The sequence below is a fragment of the Asterias rubens genome, chromosome 7, assembly GCF_902459465.1.
Source record: "Asterias rubens chromosome 7, eAstRub1.3, whole genome shotgun sequence".
NCBI lineage: Eukaryota > Metazoa > Echinodermata > Asteroidea > Forcipulatida > Asteriidae > Asterias > Asterias rubens.
The window spans coordinates 5,437,280-5,459,888 of NC_047068.1; the positions used below are offsets into that span (position 1 = coordinate 5,437,280).

A 22,609-nucleotide genomic window follows, 5' to 3' on the forward strand; every position below is an offset into this window, starting at 1 on the left:
GGTCAGGTGGGAAAAACTTACGAATATTAAGCAAGATTTGGATGTGGGAATATAAATGTCTTGCTGCATAACCAAGTCAGGTATGGGGGTCAAGTGGGAAAAACTTACGAATATTAAGCAAGATTTGGATGTGGGAATAAAATGTCTTGACAATACTAGTTAATCACATACCTTATGTGTGATGCATCATTGGTTTTTATTCCAGTCCGTCAGATAAATATGAAATGTTTTGTAACTTTACTTTGTACAAAGATAGCTGTATATCTAAAGATATTTAAGAATCTATATAAATTGGTTATCCAATTGGTGTATGAGCCACTTGTGTTTACTGATGTAATTTGCATTTATAAATGAATAAAATCATGTATTAACGACTATGTGAGGTGTTATGAGTTTGAATTCTAAAATTGGAATGCTTCATTTTTTAACAATCAACCATCATAAAAATTGAAAGAGAACAAGTGATGACCGCAACTCCCGGAGTTACAATTTGAGGAGGATGAGGCGGCCGCAGATGCAAGTCTATGCGGAATGATGCACAGATGCCATCTTGGGTTTATCAAATTGATGCTGGTGTTATAATTCACCTGGGCGCTTTGCTGGAACTACGTGGCCAGATGCTAAAAATGTATACGTGGCTTCCCTGATACTATATGGATACATCAAATTGATGAGTATACAGTGCTACACACATCGGTGTATATGGGTAAAAACCAAACAAATTAATATTCTTTTATCCCCGATGCAAATTTAACATCTATTAAATCGTTTGCAGTACTCGCTTCTAAAACATAGGATTCGAACTGCCTCTAGCTATCGGGCAACCTCGGTAGTTTAGTTGGTAAGACACTGCTATAGAATTGCAAAGGTCGTGGGTTCGAATCCCACCCGAGTAAAATGCCTTTGATTTTTTCACAGGCCTCTGGAAAAAGTACCGATTATACAGTGCAACACACATCGGTGTATATGGGTAAAAACCAAAAAAATGAATATTCTTTATCCCGATGCAAATTTAACATCTATCAAATTGATTCTGAGAGGTAGAACAAAGCCATTCCAGCAGCTTTATTCCACTTACTGATTCTCTTTGGAACTCCTTGCCTGGTACACATGCCAAAAATGACATGAAAAGTACTGCATGGCGTCCATCTTGGCAGTTTGAGTTATATTCAACTGTATTTGTTTTCCCAAGATGAATTGCGGTTTATGTTTAATATGGAGCTTGTGCATTGGTCTGTTCTCTAGTTGTGTGGTTGTGTATGTTCAGGGCAAAACTCTTCCAAATATACCAATTAATTAATATCATGAAAAACCTGTCTTTTCCCTTGAAGAATAAGAACAGAAGTCTAAAGAAATCCCAAACAATTTGTCTTTACTTTCAAAGCAATTTTATTATTATAGTCTGCTCCAATTAGAAATAAATTTGTCATTTGTAGAGAAAATACATTTAATTGTTAAAGACAGTGGACACTTTTGGTAATTGTCAAAGATTATTCTTCACAATTGGTGTATGCATAAAATAAACATATGCATAAAATAACAAACCTGTGAAAATTTGAGCTCAATCGGTCGTCGAAGTTGCGAGATAATAATGAAAGGAAAAAAACACCCTTGTCACTCGAAGTTGTGTGCTTTCAAATGCTTGATTTTGAGACCTCAAATTCTAAACTTGAGGTCTCAAAAACAAATTCGTGGAAAAATACTGCTTTCTCGAAAACTACATTACTTTAGAGGGAGCTTTCTCACAATGTTTTATACTATCAACCTCTCCCCATTACTCATAATCAAGTAAGGTTTTATGATAATAATTATTTTGAGTAATTACCGATAGTGTCCACTGCCTTTAAGATACATGTAGGCAAATAAACATTTGTGCTAATGGTTATAATTAGGCTGATTGGGCTAATTTGCATAATGGCAATTACGGCATTCACTTGAATACACATTGAGAATACATGAGAAACTAATTTGAGAATACATTAAATAATAGTAAGACAAAGTAAATTCTGGCTGTGCAATAAATGAATGCAGGCAGCAACAATAATAGAGACTAACATATCAAATTAACTACATGTAACTTACATAATCGACGGTACAATACACCCAAAACCTGCAAACTGCTCCTCCATCTTCCATTACCCTAAATATATGCCTCCATTGAATTTGAATAAATCCTGATTCACCAACTGAAGTTAAAATGTACAAGTATTTACTACCAATAAGCAATTTGTAGGTGAGATTTGAATAAAGTGTGGTCCAATGACTTACTTGGTCACATGTTAAATAACCACTTAAATTTGAATTCCTCAGACTATAGAAACAGTTGCTATGGCAAATGGTTTTGGGCCAAGCTTTTATATAGCAATCTCCAGATGCCATACACATTCATTCAAAATTGTGTACCGGTATAGGTGTTCGCTGTTTCTAATGAAACTTCTCAAAAGCTTGCCCCACACCATGTAACATAGTAACTGTCTCTATAGTCCATGGAATTCAAATTAAACATCAACTTGTAACACTAAGCCATCATTGTACCAGATATTAGTTTATTCTAACTCACAAATCGCTTAAATGTACCATGTACATTACTTTGTTACCTTAAAGGTGCTATGAAGTCAACCTTTCACTGAATGATTCAAACCAACATAATTAGACAATTCCCATTTCCGAACTTACACAAAAAACTCCCAAATTAATAAAAACCAAGTCATAACACTCATTAATCAGTTGTCAACATTTACTATTAACAAATTTTCAACCGAGAGTTTAAATAATCAGATGAGGTTTGCAACAGCACCATGTGTAAATCTCTTTTGAGTTGTGGTGATTATGAGAAGAACCGATGGTTGACAACTCAGTGTTTCAATCCTCCTGACGACGATCAGAGCATACTGATCAAAACGTCGAGTTGTCAGCCACAGGTTCTTCTTAGAACCAACACTATTTAAAAGAAACTTACACATGGTTCTTACTCAAACTTAACCTGATGATACTCCCCACCATGCAAAGTTTCAAATCCTAGTTTGAATAATAAGAACTTTACTAAAACGTAAAATATAGTAGCCCATCATAAAAAATAAACCATAAAAATAGAACACAACAACAGCTGAGCTCATGAGCGCAATAATGTTCTTTGTGTCAGCTGAGCATATAAAAACAATGCTTGTGTAAAGGCAGTTGAAATTTGCCATACAGCTTAAATTGGCTACACACAGCATTCTACAAGTTTCATATCTATAACAGAAACACTGGAATGTTAAAACTTTTTCATCAAAAGTCATCTGAATACAATCACACAATCTAAATTTCAATTCAACATAGAAAAAGAATAATATTTATTTCAAATTTTAAGATAATCAAATCAAAAGTCACTATCAATGACACTTTACCTCAAGGCACATTCTTTACACATTAAAGTTTTTCCCTCTCTTTTCCCCAAACTGTTTTCCTGTCACCCAAACTGTTGCCAGGACAATGCAATGTCTACCTCACTGAGAGTGTCAACTAGTGGGATACAACTCTCTAGTTGTGTGTTTGGGTGACAACCACACCCTATTATTACCCATGGTACCCATGATTCAAACCTGCTCTTATGTTCAATCAAGTACAAATCGTCATCTATGTAGTGCAGGCCATTAGTGCAGTTTGTGTATATTTCATCAAATTGGTTTTGCATATTTTGAAGCTTCTGGTTCATAGAGTTTATTGAACAAGAGTGGTCTCCAAAGTAATTGTTTAGCAAAAAGAAACAATAGTTTTCAAAGGAAAACATTTAGTTTGTTGATTTTGATTAATTTCTTTTGAAAATTATTCACATTTTTAATTCAACATCCTTGTGATTGTATGAAATTGCAGTTAATGACCTTATAGCACAGAGCTGACAAAATATTGACTGGACATGCTTCAGTCCACAATGTTTCAAAATATCTTCATCATCATATAAGCAATCTCTACTGATAGTCTCAGCTGTTGCAAAAGAAATTTGTTAAAACTGGCTTGAGCCAAGACTAAACTACGATGGTGACTACCTGTTAAAGAATTTGTACACAGGTATTCTGAGTTTAAATCACAACAGCGTAAACAACTAATTTAATAGTACTACTGGCAGTCTTAAATATTTACATTAATTTGTATAAATTCATTCAATTTGATTGATTCTAGTATTGAAAGCTATTTTAACAGATGAGTAAAAGTTTTGTATAAATCTTTGGAATATTCCTAACTGATAATGCTTTTTTGAACCTGAAAAAAAAAAAAAAATGTTGAAATGATACACTTATTATTTCATCAAATAAAACCAATGCCAACAGGTTTAATCTTACACATCTTTCGGTTTGTCATTATTTACAATATAGTGTACTTTTTTCTCCTAAAATATTGAATACATTTCTTAACTTGGACTAAACAGACCAAAATGAAGTTTGTAAACGTTTTGTCTGTGCATGATACAAATATTCAACTACAAAAGCCGTACTTGGTTTCTAACATCAGTTCTTTCCAATACAAAAATACATATGAAAACACAGTACTTTAGGTATGCATATTTAGGCTACAACACATAAGGAAATAATATTAGTACATACAAATTACAAGAAGTACTTTACTTGCAAGATGCTACTAAAGTGTGTTATAGCCACAACTTGAAACCAATCCCAAAAACCAATCATTATACACGTTTACTTAAACTTTAATTCCGATAGTCAAAGTGACTAAAAACATTTCAGCTGAATAGCAAAGCAATAATGAGATTGAGAGGTATTCATAGTTGAGGAATTTTTTGAGGGAATGTGGATTCTGAGTTTGAATTTTGATTTGAAAGATATGAACTTTCTCAGTGATTTTAGCTGCAGAAAACAACCAGGAAATTCTGGGTTTTTTTCATGCAGTCCTCAAACATGCTCAACACAAATAAGGCGTTGTCGTCACTCATCAGAAGGAACATACCATTAAACTGCTCTTGAATCCCCAGAGGGATATATACAAAAATCAGTCCTCAAGAGCCGAGTCACCTTCTGGAGATGTAATGGCGAGTTGACTAGACTGGCCAGGCAGTCCTTGGAGTTGATCAACAGGATCTCCTGTAGACATGACATTGCTTGAGAAGACGCTCTGTTCTTGTTTCATTGAAGCTGAACCTTGCCACTTCATTGAAACCTTCAAAACAAAAATATCAAAACTCGCATATAAATCATTAATGAGTTTAAAAATAGATTACTGATTGTACTACTCAAATCATTTTGCACTCGGGAAATCTGGGACAATGTATCTTGAGGAACCAGGAATTTCCCAAGACACTTATGAGAGATCCTTGTTTTCATTGCCATAAATAACTCATCTTGTTTTGTTTGATTGGAATAAGATCGGCTGTTATTACAAGTATGTTTAGGCTACTGGGACGATGGTTGTTGACGTCTTTCTTTTATTCTTTACTATTTTTATTGGACTGTTTCGCTTTTCAAAGTTTCTCATTATATTATATATTATATTTTATTGACCAAACCAACAGCGGACGAGCCGCCAATTACAGGAAAGGATACCAAAAAAAACAATAAGAAATATTCATATAGCCTATATAAAAACAATCTGATATGTACAAAGTTAACAATTAAAATAGAATCATCTTAGGAAAGAAAATTAAAGCATACATTGAAGATTAAGTAAAATAAAATAGGGAACAGAAACAGACCACCATGAACGACTGTGAAAATATATTTAAAATAAATTATAAACAGAATAAACGATAAAAAAGACAAGGGAAAAAAAAAAAAAAAAATTGATGTAAACAATACCAAATAAAATAAAACAAAACACTGTAAATACAGTGTCATGTGTCAATTGAGACTGACACCTCTTCATTGTAATTGGACATTACATTTGTCTAAAGCATTCTAATTCTAAAAACAGGAAAGTTCTTTTCATAACCGAGAAGTCTCTTGTATTCTGAAAATCTACTCCGTGGTAGTAGAATATTAAGTAAGACAGTTCTCTAAAGAACAAACTCTACCTGGCAACTAGATACACACATGGTGTTACCACAAACCACGGAGCAATAAACAGCTCCATGCGCAAACCAAATATATATTGATACCTTGCCAGCATGCAATGCCTCAAATCCCAACTTTTAATCTCAGTGTAAAGTTTCATTATAATTTGTTTCATACCTGTACTCCATTCTCAGTCTCATCCATTGCTGAACCACCACCGTGCATTGATATTGCTTGACCAACAGTCATCTGGCCTGGCCCTTCAGAGGAATAGGTCATTGTCTTCTCTACAGTGGACTCAGGGTCACTCTGTACCAATGAATGACCATTGGATGACCCGATAGTCAGAGCATTGAGGTCAAAGGTCATAGGTTGTTGTGGATCTCCTGAGCTCTGATGGGAGGAAATGGTACAGATTTATAGAGAGTTAGTTTTTGGCAAAATTAAGACTAATTGGTACACAGAGCCGAAGCATCAACTTGATTGAGATACGCTCCATCATGTCAATATAAACCACTCTCGGTTAAAAAAGGATATTTTTCACTTATACTTCGAGAGCATAGAGCAAGTCAATCTAGTAATAAAAGGTTTTGTTTTAACAATCTATCTCTGACTTGTCGTGATTCTGAAGGAGATTGGTGGAGTCGTTAAACCAACAGTTTTCTTAAGAACTGCCACAAGGCATGAGAGATTATTATTAGGCGTCACCGCAAATCCCTACTAGATTTTAAATCCTACTCATGTACATGGTGTTACTGCAAACCTTACTAGATTGTATCTCCACCATGCAAAGTTTAAAATCCTACTCATGTACATGGTGTTACTGCAAACCTTATTAGATTGTATCTCCACCGTGCAAAATTTCAAATCCTACTCAAGTACATGGTGTTACTGCAAACCTTACTAGATTGTATCTCCACCATGCAAAGTTTCAAATCCTACTCATGTACATGGTGTTACTGCAAACCTTACTAGATTGTATCTCCACCGTGCAAGGTTTCAAAACCTTACTAGATTGTATCTCCACCATGCAAAGTTTCAAATCCTACTCAAGTACATGGTGTTACTGCAAACCTTACTAGATTGTATCTCCACCGTGCAAGGTTTCAAAACCTTACTAGATTGTATCTCCACCGTGCAAAGTTTCAAATCCTACTCAAGTACATGGTGTTACTGCAAATCCTTACTAGATTTCAAATCCTACTCATGTACATGGTGTTACTGCAAACCTTACTAGATTGTATCTCTACCATGCAAAGTTTAAAATCCTACTCATGTACATGGTGTTACTGCAAACCTTACAAGATTGTATCTCTACCATGCAAAGTTTCAAATCCTACTCAAGTACATGGTGTTACTGCAAACCTCACTAGATTGTATCTCTACCATGCAAAGTTTAAAATCCTACTCATGTACATGGTGTTACTGCAAACCTTATTAGATTGTATCTCCACCATGCAAAATTTAAAATCCTACTCATGTACATGGTGTTATTGCAAATCCTTACTAGATTGTATCTCCACCATGCAAAATTTAAAATCCTACTCATGTACATGGTGTTACTGCAAATCCTTACTAGATTGTATCTCCACCATGCAAAATTTAAAATCCTACTCATGTACATGGTGTTACTGCAAACCTCACTAGATTGTATCTCTACCATGCTAAATTTAAAATCCTACTCATTAAACTGTCCTTTAATAATACACCAGCGCATCTGTGCGCCCATAGTTCCCATTCTTTAAACTAATAAAACATAATAAACACTCACTAAGAACACTTAATGAGAAAACTCACTTGAGTCATAACTTGAATACTTGAAGACTGTTGTTGACTCTTAGCTTGGTTCATACTACTAGACATTGTCATCTTCCCATCTTGATCTGATGAAGACATCATCTTAGATGAAACTTCACTTCTTGTCATACTCTGAGAACTCTGACTGAATGATGACATATTGCTCAACTGCTCCATGAGGGCTGAGTTATCTCCAATCGTTAGCTCAGCACCGCTTGTGAGTTTGGAGATACTAGAGCTGCTGCTGATTTGCCTTACAGAGGTCTGGCTGCTCCTTACGCTAGTAGAGGAACTACTGCTACTAATCTGTCGCTTCACTGAGGAGTCTTCACTCATCTGCCGCATCATTGATTCCATGTCTCCAACCATCTCGCTTGAAGACCTCTCCCCGCTCATGATTGACGTTGCGCCATCAGTGCTGGTGAAGTCACCATCTTGAGAGAAACTTTGTTCCATGTCTCCAACCATCTCGCTTGAAGACCTCTCCCCGCTCATGACTGACGTTGTGCCATCAGTGCTGGTGAAGTCACCATCTTGAGAGAAACTTAGAGAGGACATCTTCTCACTGCTGCTTGTTTGTTTCATCACTGATGATGATGTTTGGTGGGAGGACTGGTAGCTCTGCTGAGATGCTGATTGAAGCTCGCCACCTGATAAGTAAGGGTCAACCAACTTTTTGTTAATGTTCTACAAGGGTGAGATTGTAGACAAATGAAATATCTGGAAAATTTGAGGGAAGTTTCCTCTTAGTACGTGGAGATGAAGCCAATGAATTTACAAGTTGTTACATTTTTAAGGTTTACAGACTCTGCATCATTACAATTAGGCATCTGAACAAGGGCCAAGTCTTTTCATCTCAGTGATGGCAAGTTTGTCCTTTTCAAGAAAATCAGAAGGGCTCCATTTTGTACAATTTTTCACTGTGATTCAACACAAATACCAAAAAAGAAAACAAAATGACTATTATGCAAAAATGAAGATTATTCACAGTAAGAAATGCTTTATAAGACATATTCTGTGGAAACCTATCCTGTACCTGTTAGTGTCAAGGTGTTTGTCCCATCTTCATCAGAGCCTGGTACTATAGAAACCTCACCATCTTCCACTGGAGACGTGACATCCGTTACAATCTCCTCTCCTCCAACAATCTGAATCTGTCGTACGGTACGCATCGTCCTCACCACACGGGTACTACTACTGGATGACGTCACGCTACGACTCATCGAAACATCACCTGACTGGACTGTGAGGGTGCCCTCTGGATCATCTTCTTGCGAAGTCATTGTGATGGTGAGAGGGTTGAGTGGGGATTGAGGGATGAATGAAGCTTGACTTGTGAATTGCTGATTAGCGGGGGAGGCGACGTTGGAATCTGCATGAAGGGAAAGTCACGATTATGTTTAAGGATGTCAAGGATTCAAAGCATGACCTGATAATGCAGTGATTGTAATTGGTATAGACTTCCATGCATTAGACAATCACAATGTAGCCATTCTTAGTTCTCTTCTAAACACTAAAAATGTACACAACTAAAATCCTCATTCCTATTGAATCAATCTCAACACTAAACATTTGCAATGAGGAATCTATCTTCCTAGTTATTAAGGGAGCGTCTCAATAGTCGGGAATGTTCCCGTCAAAACGGAATGTTCCCATTTGAACGTTCCTTTTTCAGTGGACCTCGTCCGCATGCCCATTGGGACACGGCGGCATGATATTTTGACCATTCCCTTGGGAACGTTCCAACGGGAACGATCTGCCTGGACGTTCAATTGGGAACATTCGCACATTGCTAATTTGTGCCCGATTGCGTGCATATGTTTGCGCTCCATTGCGTTGACTCGGTCTAGGAGTAAACAAACAACAACAAAAGGTAGGCTCATAAATAAATGTTTTTAACCAGTCTGAAACAATTCGACTACTTTTAAATATGTTGTCAATTTTGTTAGAATAATAAAGTCTATAATGTTCCGTTACGTGACTCACGCTCCCCCCAATTTCCTCAAATCCAGACTACCTTAATATATTATTGACGTTATTTTATAGTACAATATATGGTAGGAGGATAATCATATTTTACATAATTTCCACACTTCATAGATGTAGTGTCATTTTAAACTGCAGTTAAGTGGTGACCAATGACTGAGATTGTTTACAATTTGATAAGTCTGGATAATCATGTATTTCAAGTCTGGGTAATCAGAAGTTAGTAGTTCCGGCAAATCTTAACCTTCCATCCTACCCTTCAAATCAAACACTACCCTTCAAATCAAAATAAACCTCATGTTTTGCATCCAACTACAAACGTAAATGCCAATCCCTCTTCAAAAAGATTGTTGTGTATTCATAGTGTTAACTTTATCAAAGGGAAAACATCACTAACTGGAATTCACCAGCGACGTACGGGATCGAGACGCCATTTTGTTAGAAATTACACGTTCGCATACAGGCCGAGTTCCCAAATGGGTAAAACCGGGCAACCGTCCCAATGGGAATGCATAGATTTCTTGCCTGGGAATATTGGGGAACAGCGCCCGCGGTGGAACGTCCAAACGGGGATATGCCCGCGATCCAGCGGGGACACAGAGTATGCCCGGCGGGTTGGTGATGTGTTCTCATTTGGACGTTCCAAGCGATCCGACTTTTGAGACGCTCCCTAAGCTTGGCTACATTGTTACTTTTTGAAATCAAGCCAATTTAAGAAGTAGCCTGAGAATTTTCTCTACTGTCATTTTTTTTACAAAGCCTAAACCTACAAGATTGCTAGATATCTGCAACGTGCTTTAACGTCAGGAAAAAACCCTTTGCAATTACATTTTTAAATAGGAAATGTTTTTTGCTTTGTAATGCAAGAGAAACTAAAGTAAATATAAAGCATTTTGGAAGTAACACTTTCTCAGACCAAAATTGTCCAATATACGTAGAATGATTAGTGGCAGTGTTAATATTCAAACTTTGTTGCCTTGTTTGTCTGGAAACCACCAAGGCTGTACCAGATCTTGAAATCAAATGTTTTCAATTAAAATAAAACTTGAATCATGCTCAATAGGCAATAACATTTGCATACATTCTCTATTATAAGTCTATTGTTTGCTGGGATAACTACAATTATAAAAACACTAGAAACAAGCATCATTACAGTACCAACAAAAATCAGCTAACTTGCTTCTTTAAAAAACAAGACAAAAGAAGAAAAAAATTTGAAAACCACTATTTGGTAACCTCACTGAAAGGTGAAATCACAAACACGTTAAAAGAATTCATGCTTTGCATTCCATAGTCTTGATTCAAGGTTTATGTGGAATCACACCTTGATTCAAGACTAGACAGACTCTTGCATGCTTGGTTATGTAAAGAACTCATGCTTTGCATACCATAGTCTTGATTCAAGGTTTATGTGGAATCACACCTTGGTTCAAGACTAGACAGGCTCCTGCATGCTTGGTTATGTAAAACATTCTGTACAAATAAAATGTCAGGATCAATCAAGCATTCAAGGGAATAGTGTTAACAACTAAAGAAGGACAAAGATATAAACTGTTTTCAGTTCAGAGAAATACACAAAGATTGAACCAAATTCCCTTCCAAGGAGTCAATATCCCAAAATGCAAACATTTCTTGGATAGCTCAAACCAGAGGCATTCAATACCAAATCAAACAAGTTGCACAAGTTAGCTTTTGAAGTAACATATGTATACAGCTCTGACAATTTGGACAGCTAGAGGCAAAACTAAAAACACCCGTGCAAAACCAACGTACATCTTGCTTTTAAATAAATACTACACTGCAAAGGAAAACAATATGCACAAGTCCAGATTAGCCAGAATTACCCAAAACTAAACTCACATCGAGGCTGAAGATCCCGATAGATGGTCACGATAGAGATGTCTTGAGAACTTCCCACCGATCAGCAGCATGAGTGTTTAAATCAAGAATAGACACACCCACCCTTAAGACTCACTCACAGAGTGTGATCAGTCAAGCAATGGGTTTAAATCTCTACATTGTTACATATTGGTTACGATGCATTACAGTAGCTGATTCAATGTATTGGTAATAAGTACCAGGAGATTTTCTCTCCATTATAGTATCATGGATCTTTATCTCTCGGCAATCTCCTCTACAATTAAACAGTCTCCAGTGTGTGGTATCAAGAAGGTTTAAAGGCAGGGTCCACTTTTGGTAAATTATGTCAAAGTCCAGTATCCTCACTCGGTATATCCCAACATGCATGAAATTATAAACCTGTGAAAATTTTGTAGAAACTAATGAAAAAAAACCACCCTTTTGTTGCATAGGACTGTAAGCTTCAGATGCCTTATGCCTCAAGCTTTTCTCAGATTCAAATTTTGGGGGAGAAAACTATCTCTTCCTAGCTACTGTATGTAAAACTACACTACAAAGGGAGTCGTTCCTCACAATGTTTTATAATATCAACAGCTTTTCAGAGCTCATTTATATAGAAGTAAGTTTCAATGGTCATTAACTGGTAGAGTTATTACCAAAAGCACACCATGCCTTTAAGCCTAAACCTACTTCATGTATTGGCAGTTTATATAAATTACTCTCAGCATATGACCGAGGTACACAGCATTGATTACTATTAGGAAGAAAGATTCAAAGATCCGGTTTAAGTTCCTCATCAATGAATACTTTCTTGTGATAATAGGTGGGTTTTTTTCCTCCACAAATGAGAGTCTCAAACTGTTTAAAGTAAGATGTCAAGGGTCAATGTCTATTATCACACGTTATGTACAATCAATTAAGTTAAACATAAATGATCAAATTTTACACCTGGAATTTTCACTTCTAGTCTCACAATTGAGATTTGTTTTCCAACGCCTTATTTATGTCAAAAACTGTGCACTGTCCAAAAAATAAGAATGTCAACAGTAAAAATAAAACCTTCAATGCGACTTCAATCAAACTAAACTTGTCTTCAAGATGTAATTATTAATAACATGACCATTTTCAAAGTGATATGAAAATGGTTGAGTTGTATTACAAAATGTTGCAGTGGTAAAAACAATGTCAGCAGGTGGAGGCATAAAGATGTAAGTTGTTACGACAATGACTAAAATAATTCTGTACAGAGGAAAATAAGAATAAAGAAAACATATTTCACTATGTGGAAAACTTCCAAATCTGCACTCAAGGCAAGCAGTGACTTTGAAATGAAACACAGTCTCATTGCCTTTTCAAACCCTCCAACTCTTTAGATTATTTTTTTCAATGAGTCGACCTAACATTTAAAAAGTCAACTGGCACAATGAATTTTGTATTGTGGAGTATCTGTGCACAGAACTACCTGTGTGCATGTGTAACCTGTATAGATGTATCATATTGCAGGCTGGCATATCATTCACAACCACAGTGGATGAAATTGAGTGGTAAGAAAGTAGGAGGGTTGACTGTGTACTGTTAAGATGCATTCACCACATATTGCAGAATAGCATAGTGCATCTATCCTTCAAAACCACAGGGTGTGATATTGAATGGTCAGACAGTAGGAGGGTTAATGTATTGCACATTTTTGCCACATACTGTACAAGGTGTACTGTAAGTACCTCATAATATTCAACAGTGAAATCAAATACATAGGCCTGTTGAGTGACATCAATTCTAATTTACAACAATATTTACATTAAAACAGCATTATAATTAGTTGGCACATTTCTTACAAATACTAAAGATACATACAAAGTTTTCTCCCTAGTTTTTACAATAATCAGATCTTACCTGAAAACTCAAACACAGACTGTCCTAAGGTATTCTCGCCAGGGGGTTCCACTACCAAACTTCCATCGGTCTCCACTACTAACTCGGGTTGGAATGCCTGGGGGATGACCTCACTTGATGGAGTAGCTGGGGTCATATCAGCTGTTACGTATCCAGTGAATTCTGTTGGGGAATGCTCAGTATCTGATGTGGAATTGAAGGGGTTTGAGAGTTTAATGTGAGCCGGAGAGAAGTCTGGCTTGATGATAAAAGTGGGTTCCTCACTCTGAGAACTTGTTACTGTATCAAAAGTATCGTCCTGTGATTGATCTGGAGTTTGATAGACTGTGCTTGGGGTGACATCGTTGAAACTAGTGAAGGAGTGGTCATCGCTGATTGGGGTAGTAACAGAGTGGAATGAGAGAGAGATATCTGAAGGGGCGGGGGTTTGATTTAGGGTCAAGTTGGCTGAGGAGAGGAAGCTGTTTGGGCCGTCATCGTCAGCTGGGCTTACGACTGAGATGTTAGTAGAAGATTCAAACACTTCATCAGAGAGTGGTGTACTTGACCGCTGTCTATCCTCCTGCATCATGAAGGTGGGAGGAGCAGCCTCCTTCTCTTGAGACATTTCAGTTTCTTTAGCGTTGATGACCGATGGGTGTAGCTCTAATGGCGTCTTGGTGGGGGAAACATCCGGTGAGCTGTTGTCGCTAAGCTCTGCTTTGGAGTGTAACTTTGTTTGGGGTTCCTTTTTAGGGGAGGTATTTTTCATTTCAATCCCGTCTTCCAGAGCGCGGAAAAGCGGTGAGGGTGAGATTTCAGCTTTAGCCACAAAATCAGATTGGAATCCTTCATTGGGTCGATCTGCAAGTTGAGGAGGGATTGACTCAGCTGTTGGATGGACAACTGCTCTTACAAAATCATTAAATAGTGGTTGGTCATCTGGGTCATTGGTTTCAGCATTCATGTTTCGATTCGGGCTTGAGACATCCAGTGTAGTGGATTCATAACCTGAGCTGATTGCCATTTTGCCAAAGTCGGAGTCAAACCCAGGAAGGGAATCTGTTTTGGCCGTCGGTGGCTCTTTGATGGGTGTCTCTGCCTTCTTTACAGGTGTTACGACCCTCTGTTGTGTCGATCGCTTCTCGGGTGTGGTTGCCAGCGGGTGGACAAAGTTGTCTTCAAAGCCAGGCCCTGAAAGGTTTTTCTGAACCGGTGTCGCAGGTCCCTCTTCTTCTTTGCTTGTATCAGAAGACTCTTGGAGAGCAGCTGGCTTTAGGGAGTTCCAATGAGCTTCAAAGTCAGGCATGTCGATTCGGTCTCGGTTGTTCTTAAGATAAAGCAGGAGACCATGGAGTTCTTTCATGTTGGGTCGGATGTCTGCTTCTAGCCAGCAGTACATCATGATCTCAAACCTATAAACAGGCAATAAAACAATCAAACAGATCATTGCAAATAGTGTCTACTCATCCTTAGAAGGCAAGTTTGCATAATGACTAGGATCCATGTAGGCTTTTTAGAAATGGAAAAAAAAAGTCAATGGCCAGGGCCCATTTTCATAAAGCCAGTAAGCACAAAAACCTGCTAAGCACAGGAAAATCTTGCATAGCAAAAACAGGTTACCAGCCAACATTCCATAAATTTTACACTGTTACAACTGGTGCCCAACTCATTTTGTGCTTAGCAGAAAAATTTTTCAAGCAGTATTTTCTGCTAAACAGCTTAATGAAATTGGGCCCAGATGTTTTCACCATAGCAGAGGTTGTCTCGAAGGCTAGGGATGAAACGCCAGGCCAATAACTATTTTGTGCCTTTATACCGTAGGTCTTTTTGAATGGTCAGCAGTTTGCATGTTGGCAACAACTAATTCTATTTTCTCATTTTAGAAGTGGACTAACATTGTAGGCTTTCAAACTCACCATCTGTTGGCGTAGTGGATGTTGAGATTGGGTTTATCAACTCTTATCTCTTGCTCTTTCACAACTTGCTGGAGAACCTGTTCATCAGTCAGCTTAGCGTAGGGTCTCCTGGCTCCGGTCGATAGCTCCAACATCATGATACCAAACGACCTGACAGAATAATAACCATCACAGGTGAATTTCTGGATGAAGAATTTCTCGAAACCTGACATCATTTATAAAAATGTGGAAATAAAAACAATATTGAAACTTCAAACAACATGCAAAGATTCTAAAAGCCAAAAGTATCGTGGCCGAGCAGTTAAGAGCACCGACTTTAAACTCTGGTGTTTCGTCCTTCGGATGGGATGTAAAGCCGATGGTCCTGTGTGTTGTGTAACACTTGTAAAGATCCCAATGCGCTTATCGAAAAGAGAAGGGGTTTGCCCCAGTGTTCCTGACTTGATGCGCCCTAGCACCTTGTAAACCGTTTTATGGTGCTATGTAAAAGGAGTAGATCTCATACTTCAAACGTACTTCCACAAACCTCGCAGTGAGTGACGGATGTGCGCGCTATATAATAAGCCACTATTATTTTTATTATTATTGTGCAGACAATGTCCCTCACTGCTACATGTAGGTTTGAAAATACTCAAGGAATTAATTTCTCGTCTTACCAGACGTTTGACTCTTTGGTGATTTTCTTGGTTCTGACTGACCCATCATCTTTTAGGTCAATGACCTCTGGACCTAACCATCGGATTGGTATAGCCTGGCTGTTGTCTCTTGTGATGTAATAATCATCCTGAATATCAGAGAGTTAGAAACAAAGGATGTCACTACTTATTCAGATAGGAAATAAAGGGCGAATGTAAAATAACACAAACTAAATGTACGTACCTACTCACCAAAATAGTTTCAGACAGTGTTTATATTTTGTGTTATCAACGATATCATGAAATACAAACCTATGAAAATTTGGGCTGAGTTAGGAGAAAATAGAGATTTTGGGCTTAGGGTTTTTAAGGGGGTGGGTATTTGGGGGGAGGGGTTCAGATACAGTTTTCTTGAATTCAATTTCATTACAGCAGGAAATATTTCACAGAAAAAATAGTTCCATTGTGAACTTCAAAATGACTAAGGGTTCCAACTATTCATACCAATCCTATGAAACACCTACAACTTTATCTCAGTTTTTGTCTTACATATACCTTTATTTGTATTGCTATCAATTATCTCTAAGAACAAAGTTGTCCAAAAAGCCAGCGTTTTCAAGAGCAGTGACTGGTTGTTCTTTAAAGTTTGTATCTCTGTGACTTATTATAAGAGACTATACTTACTGGATACTTTTCTAAGGCCAGACCATAGTCGCCGATCTTAATAGAGGTGTCTGCACTGACTTGACAGTTACGAGTTGCAAGATCACTAAAATGAAAGCACATAGTTTGTTATTATCTTTTAGAAAACTCTAGTTTTGGGGGTTGACATTTATTATACATTATTGAAATTCACAGTATGAACGACATCTCTTAAAAGTTTCTATAATTCCTGATTTTGATAGTGAACTGTATGTATGCATTATGGAGTTTTGTGGCAGGTGCATCAAAATTATCAAAACATAGATTACATCTTGAACCTAAATAACCCAGGCAGCCATTTTGATTTAAATGACCCCCCTAGCTGAAAACAAATGGTCAATAATAAATATTTGGATTGGGGGCCATATTTAATAATAATGATCAAACATTTCTAGTGCACCATGTCTGTTAGGGATGACACCAGTGGCACAAAAAACAAGAACTCTGCTATACACAAAGACAACCAAACCCTGAAACCTATAATTTTTGAAATCAATGTTTTGAGATGTGTTTTAAATTAAGAACAAGTATCTGCTTGTCTGAGTTGATGTGGGAGGCTGTTTTAAAGAGATGGCCCGGCATTACTCAAATGCCTCCCCAGCTTGACACAAAACCTCCACTGATGTACCCCTTGGCTCCAGATAAACAAAAGAAAACTTAACCAAAAGACTGAATACTAACACGTAGATAAAGTCAGCTTGGTGAAGCCACATCAACCCGTTGATCATATCATTAGCCATCTTAAGTTGGATATCTTGATGAGCCATCTCCTGAGCCTCACTGCGATGTTTACGTAGATAAGACTTCAAATCACCCTGGAAACGAATTAAGACATTCATAATTAGTCCAAATAATCATAAAGCCTAAAGTTGCGCTTACGAAAGCAGAAAAATGCTCACAGGCACTTGAAGAGTGTTCCATTTTTATTTGTTTTGAGATGTCTCCTTACACCACAAACAGCCACTTCAACATGTGGGCTGCACTCAAATATGAATAGAATTTAAAATGAATATAACATTTCATATATAGTCTTAGTTGGAGTGGTTTTCTTGTCTTTGATATATGCCAGACTTGCTCAATCTATTTTGCTTTCTTTGTTACAGACACTAGACACTATTAGTAATTGTCAAAGACTAGTCTTCTCACTTGGTGTATCTCAACATATACATAAAATAACAAACCTGTGAAAATTTGAGCTCAATCGGTCATCAAAGTTGCGAGATAATAATGAAAGAAAAAATACCCTTGTCACACAAAGTTTTGTGCTTTCAAATGCTTGATTTCGAGACCTCAAATTCTAAATCTGAGGTCTCGAAATCAAATTCGTGGAAAATTACTTCTTTCCCGAAAAATATGTTACTTAAGAGGGAGCCGTTTCTCACAATGTTTTATACTATCAACAGCTCCCCATTACTTGTTACAAAGTAAGGTTTTATGCTGTGTCCACTGCCTTTAAAGTGAGCAGTATTTCTGGAGAACCGTTTTACTTCATGTCTGTTTATTGGCTTTATGAACTGAATGCGATACTTACAAACGGAGCATACTCTAGAATGAGTAATAATGGCATGCTGTCAATACACTGTCCAAGCAGGAGTAACACATTGGGATGATTAACCTCTCTGGAACAAACACAATCAACCATTTAGTTAAAGTTTGAATTTTCATTGCTGCTTTACACAGAAAACTTGCCTCTTATTGTATTAGTCACTTTAAAGACTGTCTCCAGGGTCAAAGTGAGTTTTGTGATGCATTAATTTCCACAATAAATAGAGTCATCGTAAAAAGTGTTAAATAAAATTTTATTTTATATTCTATTCCTTCATGGCTAAATTAAAAATGTGACGTCATCAAACTTCAATAACAATAGGGTATGTACTCTCCAAGAGATGAATATCAGGTTCTTTTTTACTTCAAAATTCAGGAATAAAACTAAAATCTCTATACATAAACACAAAGGTCGTATATTTTAAACGTAACATTTTTTAAAGTTTTTAATTTTATTTTTTAATTCCACTTGAAGGGTATCGTCATAAAACACAGTGGGATTTTGAGGTTGGAGACTTCTAGTTTTGTTTGCATCTTTCTAAGGACTCTATATCTAAACATTCATTTGAATTTTACAAGATGTCTTGTATTGGCCAGAGTGATAATCAATGTTGTACCTGTATGGTTGAACTTCTTGAAGAAACAACAGTTGCTCTTCTGGTGATGCATTGTCCCGTAGTTGCTTAACAACAACACGTGTCTTACGCAGGCCGGGATGCATCCGCTGAGCTTCCCCCTGTAGAACCTTCAAACAGAGAATCCACTTTTAATAAACATTCCACATTTTCCACGCACAGGCAGGGAATGTAAGACAAAATCTTGACAGACTTCACGTAGGGAGTCTAGGTTCTTTCAATTGGAACTGTATTTCAGACTTTGCAATATTGCCTCAACCAAGCTTTCTTGATTCAAAAACATAGATGTTAAACCAATGTTTGTATGAGAGAGAAATCGGGTGAATGGGCAATCCAACATTTTGTTTTTTTCCTAATAACCAACAGTGTCCGGAGATTTAAAAGATTGTATTGATCCTAACTTACCTTTCCGAACCATCCATTACCCATCTCATCAACGTAGCTAATCTGACTCCTAGGAAACTGAAACCTTGGAGAATCAATCAGTTTAATACTCTGCACTGTCTGACCAGGACTCGAACCCCCTCCTCCTCCAACCCTCAATACATTAACCCACTGATTAGTGGTACGACCAGGGAGTTGAGGTAGAGGTTCGATGGTGACTGCATCGGTATCAGAGGCTCCTGGTGGATGGCTTGGGGTGCTCATGGTTGGGGGACTGAAGTCAGCAAAGCTGGTGTAGTTCTGACCCACTACGGACTGCTCTGTTGTCGTCTCTTCAAATTTCTGCAGCATTTGAGAAAGTATGGAAAATTCTAGATCACACTTTGGTCAACAAAAACTGAATGAATAGAAATATCACACATTTCACAACAATGTGTCATGCGCTTTACATGTACATTAGTGCCTTTGTCATTGGGCCAATAACACTCCATTAATCTTTCTCAGGTCCCCTCGCAGTATGACAGCCCTGAGCTGCCGTGGCCCTCCAGTGGCTTTTCTTATACACAACATCAATCTCTACCCTCGCAGGTACCCATTAATACCCTATGGTGAAGAGAAGCAATTATAGTAAAGTATCTTGCTCAAGGACACAAGTGTCATGACTAATTCGAACCTACACCCTGATGACTTAACCAACAGAACTTGAATGTGATGCTCTAAACCACTTGGCCATGACACTTCATGTCATCGCCAAAAATTTGATCTACAAAAGATATAAAAACCCTTTATATCAGTTTAGTTTTAATGTCTTTCTCTGTATTTGTTATTGTTGTCAGTCAATAACAGACACAGAAGAAACAGAGAGGGGTAAAATAAAAAATGATGAGGAACGACAGGCTTACAGCAAAACCAGTTCTGCAGCAGAAAGAACACCCAATCAAAGTAATGGCCAAACAGATACAGGATGCAATGGAGAAAACACTCATCAGTGTAGCTTCGGAAACAGTATCTGGAGGAAATAATCAGAAAATCCATCAAAATACATGATATCCGGTTCAATTTCATCAATCAACCGAGTAATAAACTGCAAGAGAAACTGATTGGGTAAAAAGAACAACAATATTGACAAAATAGAAGGACCGCTAACATAGGGCTAGATAGCTCAGTTGGTGGAGTGCTGGTACAATAATCTGGGAGGTCGTTGGTTCAAATCCCACTCTAGTCAATTTTTCTTTGTCCAACCCGAATCGTTTTCAACAACTCAACTCATATCTCATGTTCAGATGGGGCTTTGTCCAAAGTCCAGTTTTTGAATGCGATGCAGCAGAGCAAACGGCAGATCATATCATCACAACCTACCCATGTTTAAACCACAAATGACATCCCTAGGGTAATGAAAGTGGATGAGGCCAGTTTTTATCTCGACATACGTGAGAAGAAAAACTTATTTGGTAAGGTCACCTGCTGCCTATTTTCAACAATTAAGCTTGGTTCATACTTCCTACGAACCGAGCTTTCTAAGTTATAAAACTGGCATTTGGCATTTTGGCCAGCGGACCACTGTTAACTTGTTAAGGGAGATTCTGGTATCTGTATCTGTCGAATACTGCTCTAAACTCCTCACAGGATATATAAGTTGCAGGTGTGGTGTGGGCAAGTGGACAAAAACTAGTGGCGAGCTCCCCTTATGAAAGTGGTACTACACATTAAAACAGTTTACCAGCTGAAATAGAAATACCTCAGAATGTATATAATTTTTATGGAATCTGGCAACAGGCCCGATCCACAATGTTATTTCTGGTAATAAAACCAAAGGTACCTCATGTTGGGGGAGGGGGGGGGGGGGTTGTGATGGCAAATTTTAACACATGGTTCATCGTACAACATGCGGCTCTTGGGTATAAGGGCCATGACCAAAAGCTACAGTTATCACAGCTAGTTTATTACTTGCCTTTTGTGTCCACTAAAGAGGCAGCATCTCCACATCCAGAGGGGATCAAAACTAGACCAAGAGCCAAGAAGCTCCATCTGAGTCTCATTGTGTCCGTCCGGAATGATAAAGCCATGCTGACTGGTTGAAGCTGGAAGTCACTTTCTTAAAATGTTACATCTGACAAGACAAGAACACAGCTTTGTTAATGACACCAATCAATGATTAATATAGGCCCTAGATGGTAAAAGCTTAAAGTTGGTGTAATTTCCTTCCTCTAGACTTGGAGAGTCTGTGTCAATGCATGGAGGAAGAGTCAATGTGACTTTAATTAGGGTCTTCATAACGGGGCTCTACCTCCATGGTGAGGGTTACTGGTGACAGAAAGGTCTGAAAACAATGACAACAACTTCAGGAGGAGATTGTCATAGTACATGTAGCCACATTAAACACTTAACAAAACAATGCCGTTGCCATGGTATGCAATGGAATCCCTCGGAAGAGTCAAACATATTGCCACTACTTAGCACTTGGCATAGCAGGATGGGATAGTTAGTTCGTAACCCGATAATCGTAACCCTTCATCCTCCCGACTGTCGGGAGCCGTAACCCTCCATCTTCCCGACTGTCGGGGATGAATCTGACATACCCCAGTCCCAGAAGTGAAAGCAGGTAGATCAACATTAAATTTAACAAACTCAGAAGAAAAAGAGCGTGACATCTGTAGTGTATGTATGTGAAGAAAATAACACAGGCTACGGCAAATTTATTATTAATAGTATTAGGGTTAGGCCTACACTTAGTTAGTTTATAGAGTTAGCTGGTGTTTAGGCAGACATATAATCATCATGTCTGAATTAAATGTCTAAAATTTCTCAACCCTGCTAAGTAAGCAGAAACAAGCACTAAACTACTGTAAAATAAGATGATTCGTGACAAAAAGTGTGGCAGCTGTGAAGAAGTCACAACAAAAGTGACCATAAAACATGATAAATCCCACAATCCATGGGTCCAGATGCAGATTGAGATAGAAATAAAATTAAAAAAATTATTTAAAAAATAATTATCATCAGTTGCTCGAAAACTAACTAAAACAGAATTCCAACCATAAACAGCCAGGGGAATGTGCACACTGAAAAGGGAACTCACCAGCGTGAAAAAAAACATTCCTACGTTCTTTTGAAATCCTACGCCACAGTTTCGGAATGTGGGTGTTCACCATTCATTACACACACTGTTTGTTTACGATAGGTGGTTGTGGAAAGCATGCAAAATCCAGACGTTTTCTTTTTACCTTCCTTGTACACCTACAAAATACTGTGGATTGCTACAATAATTGACAATAGAGGGCGCTAATTGC

At 37.7% G+C, this 22,609-nt stretch overlaps 1 protein-coding gene across 2 annotated transcripts; it reads right to left on the reverse strand.

Annotated features, from left to right (window-relative positions):
• Positions 1-1,776: 1,776 nt before the first annotated feature.
• LOC117292238 (serine/threonine-protein kinase LMTK2-like) lies at positions 1,777-22,558 on the reverse strand. Of its 2 annotated transcripts, XM_033774215.1 has the most exons (16): positions 22,399-22,558; positions 21,271-21,429; positions 20,222-20,328; positions 19,341-19,661; positions 18,918-19,045; positions 18,287-18,374; positions 17,437-17,570; positions 16,738-16,822; positions 16,075-16,202; positions 15,419-15,568; positions 13,521-14,914; positions 8,818-9,153; positions 8,238-8,431; positions 7,782-8,138; positions 6,162-6,377; positions 1,777-5,154 (listed from the first exon to the last, which is right to left on the reverse strand). In XM_033774215.1, exons 2-16 carry the CDS (start codon positions 21,383-21,385, stop codon positions 4,987-4,989), a joined length of 3,921 nt encoding a protein of 1,306 aa, XP_033630106.1. In that variant the 5' UTR covers positions 21,386-21,429; positions 22,399-22,558; the 3' UTR covers positions 1,777-4,986. The 2 variants fall into 2 exon arrangements, with proteins under 2 accessions (XP_033630106.1, XP_033630105.1); XM_033774214.1 differs by having other exon boundaries at positions 7,782-8,431.
• Positions 22,559-22,609: the final 51 nt, after the last annotated feature.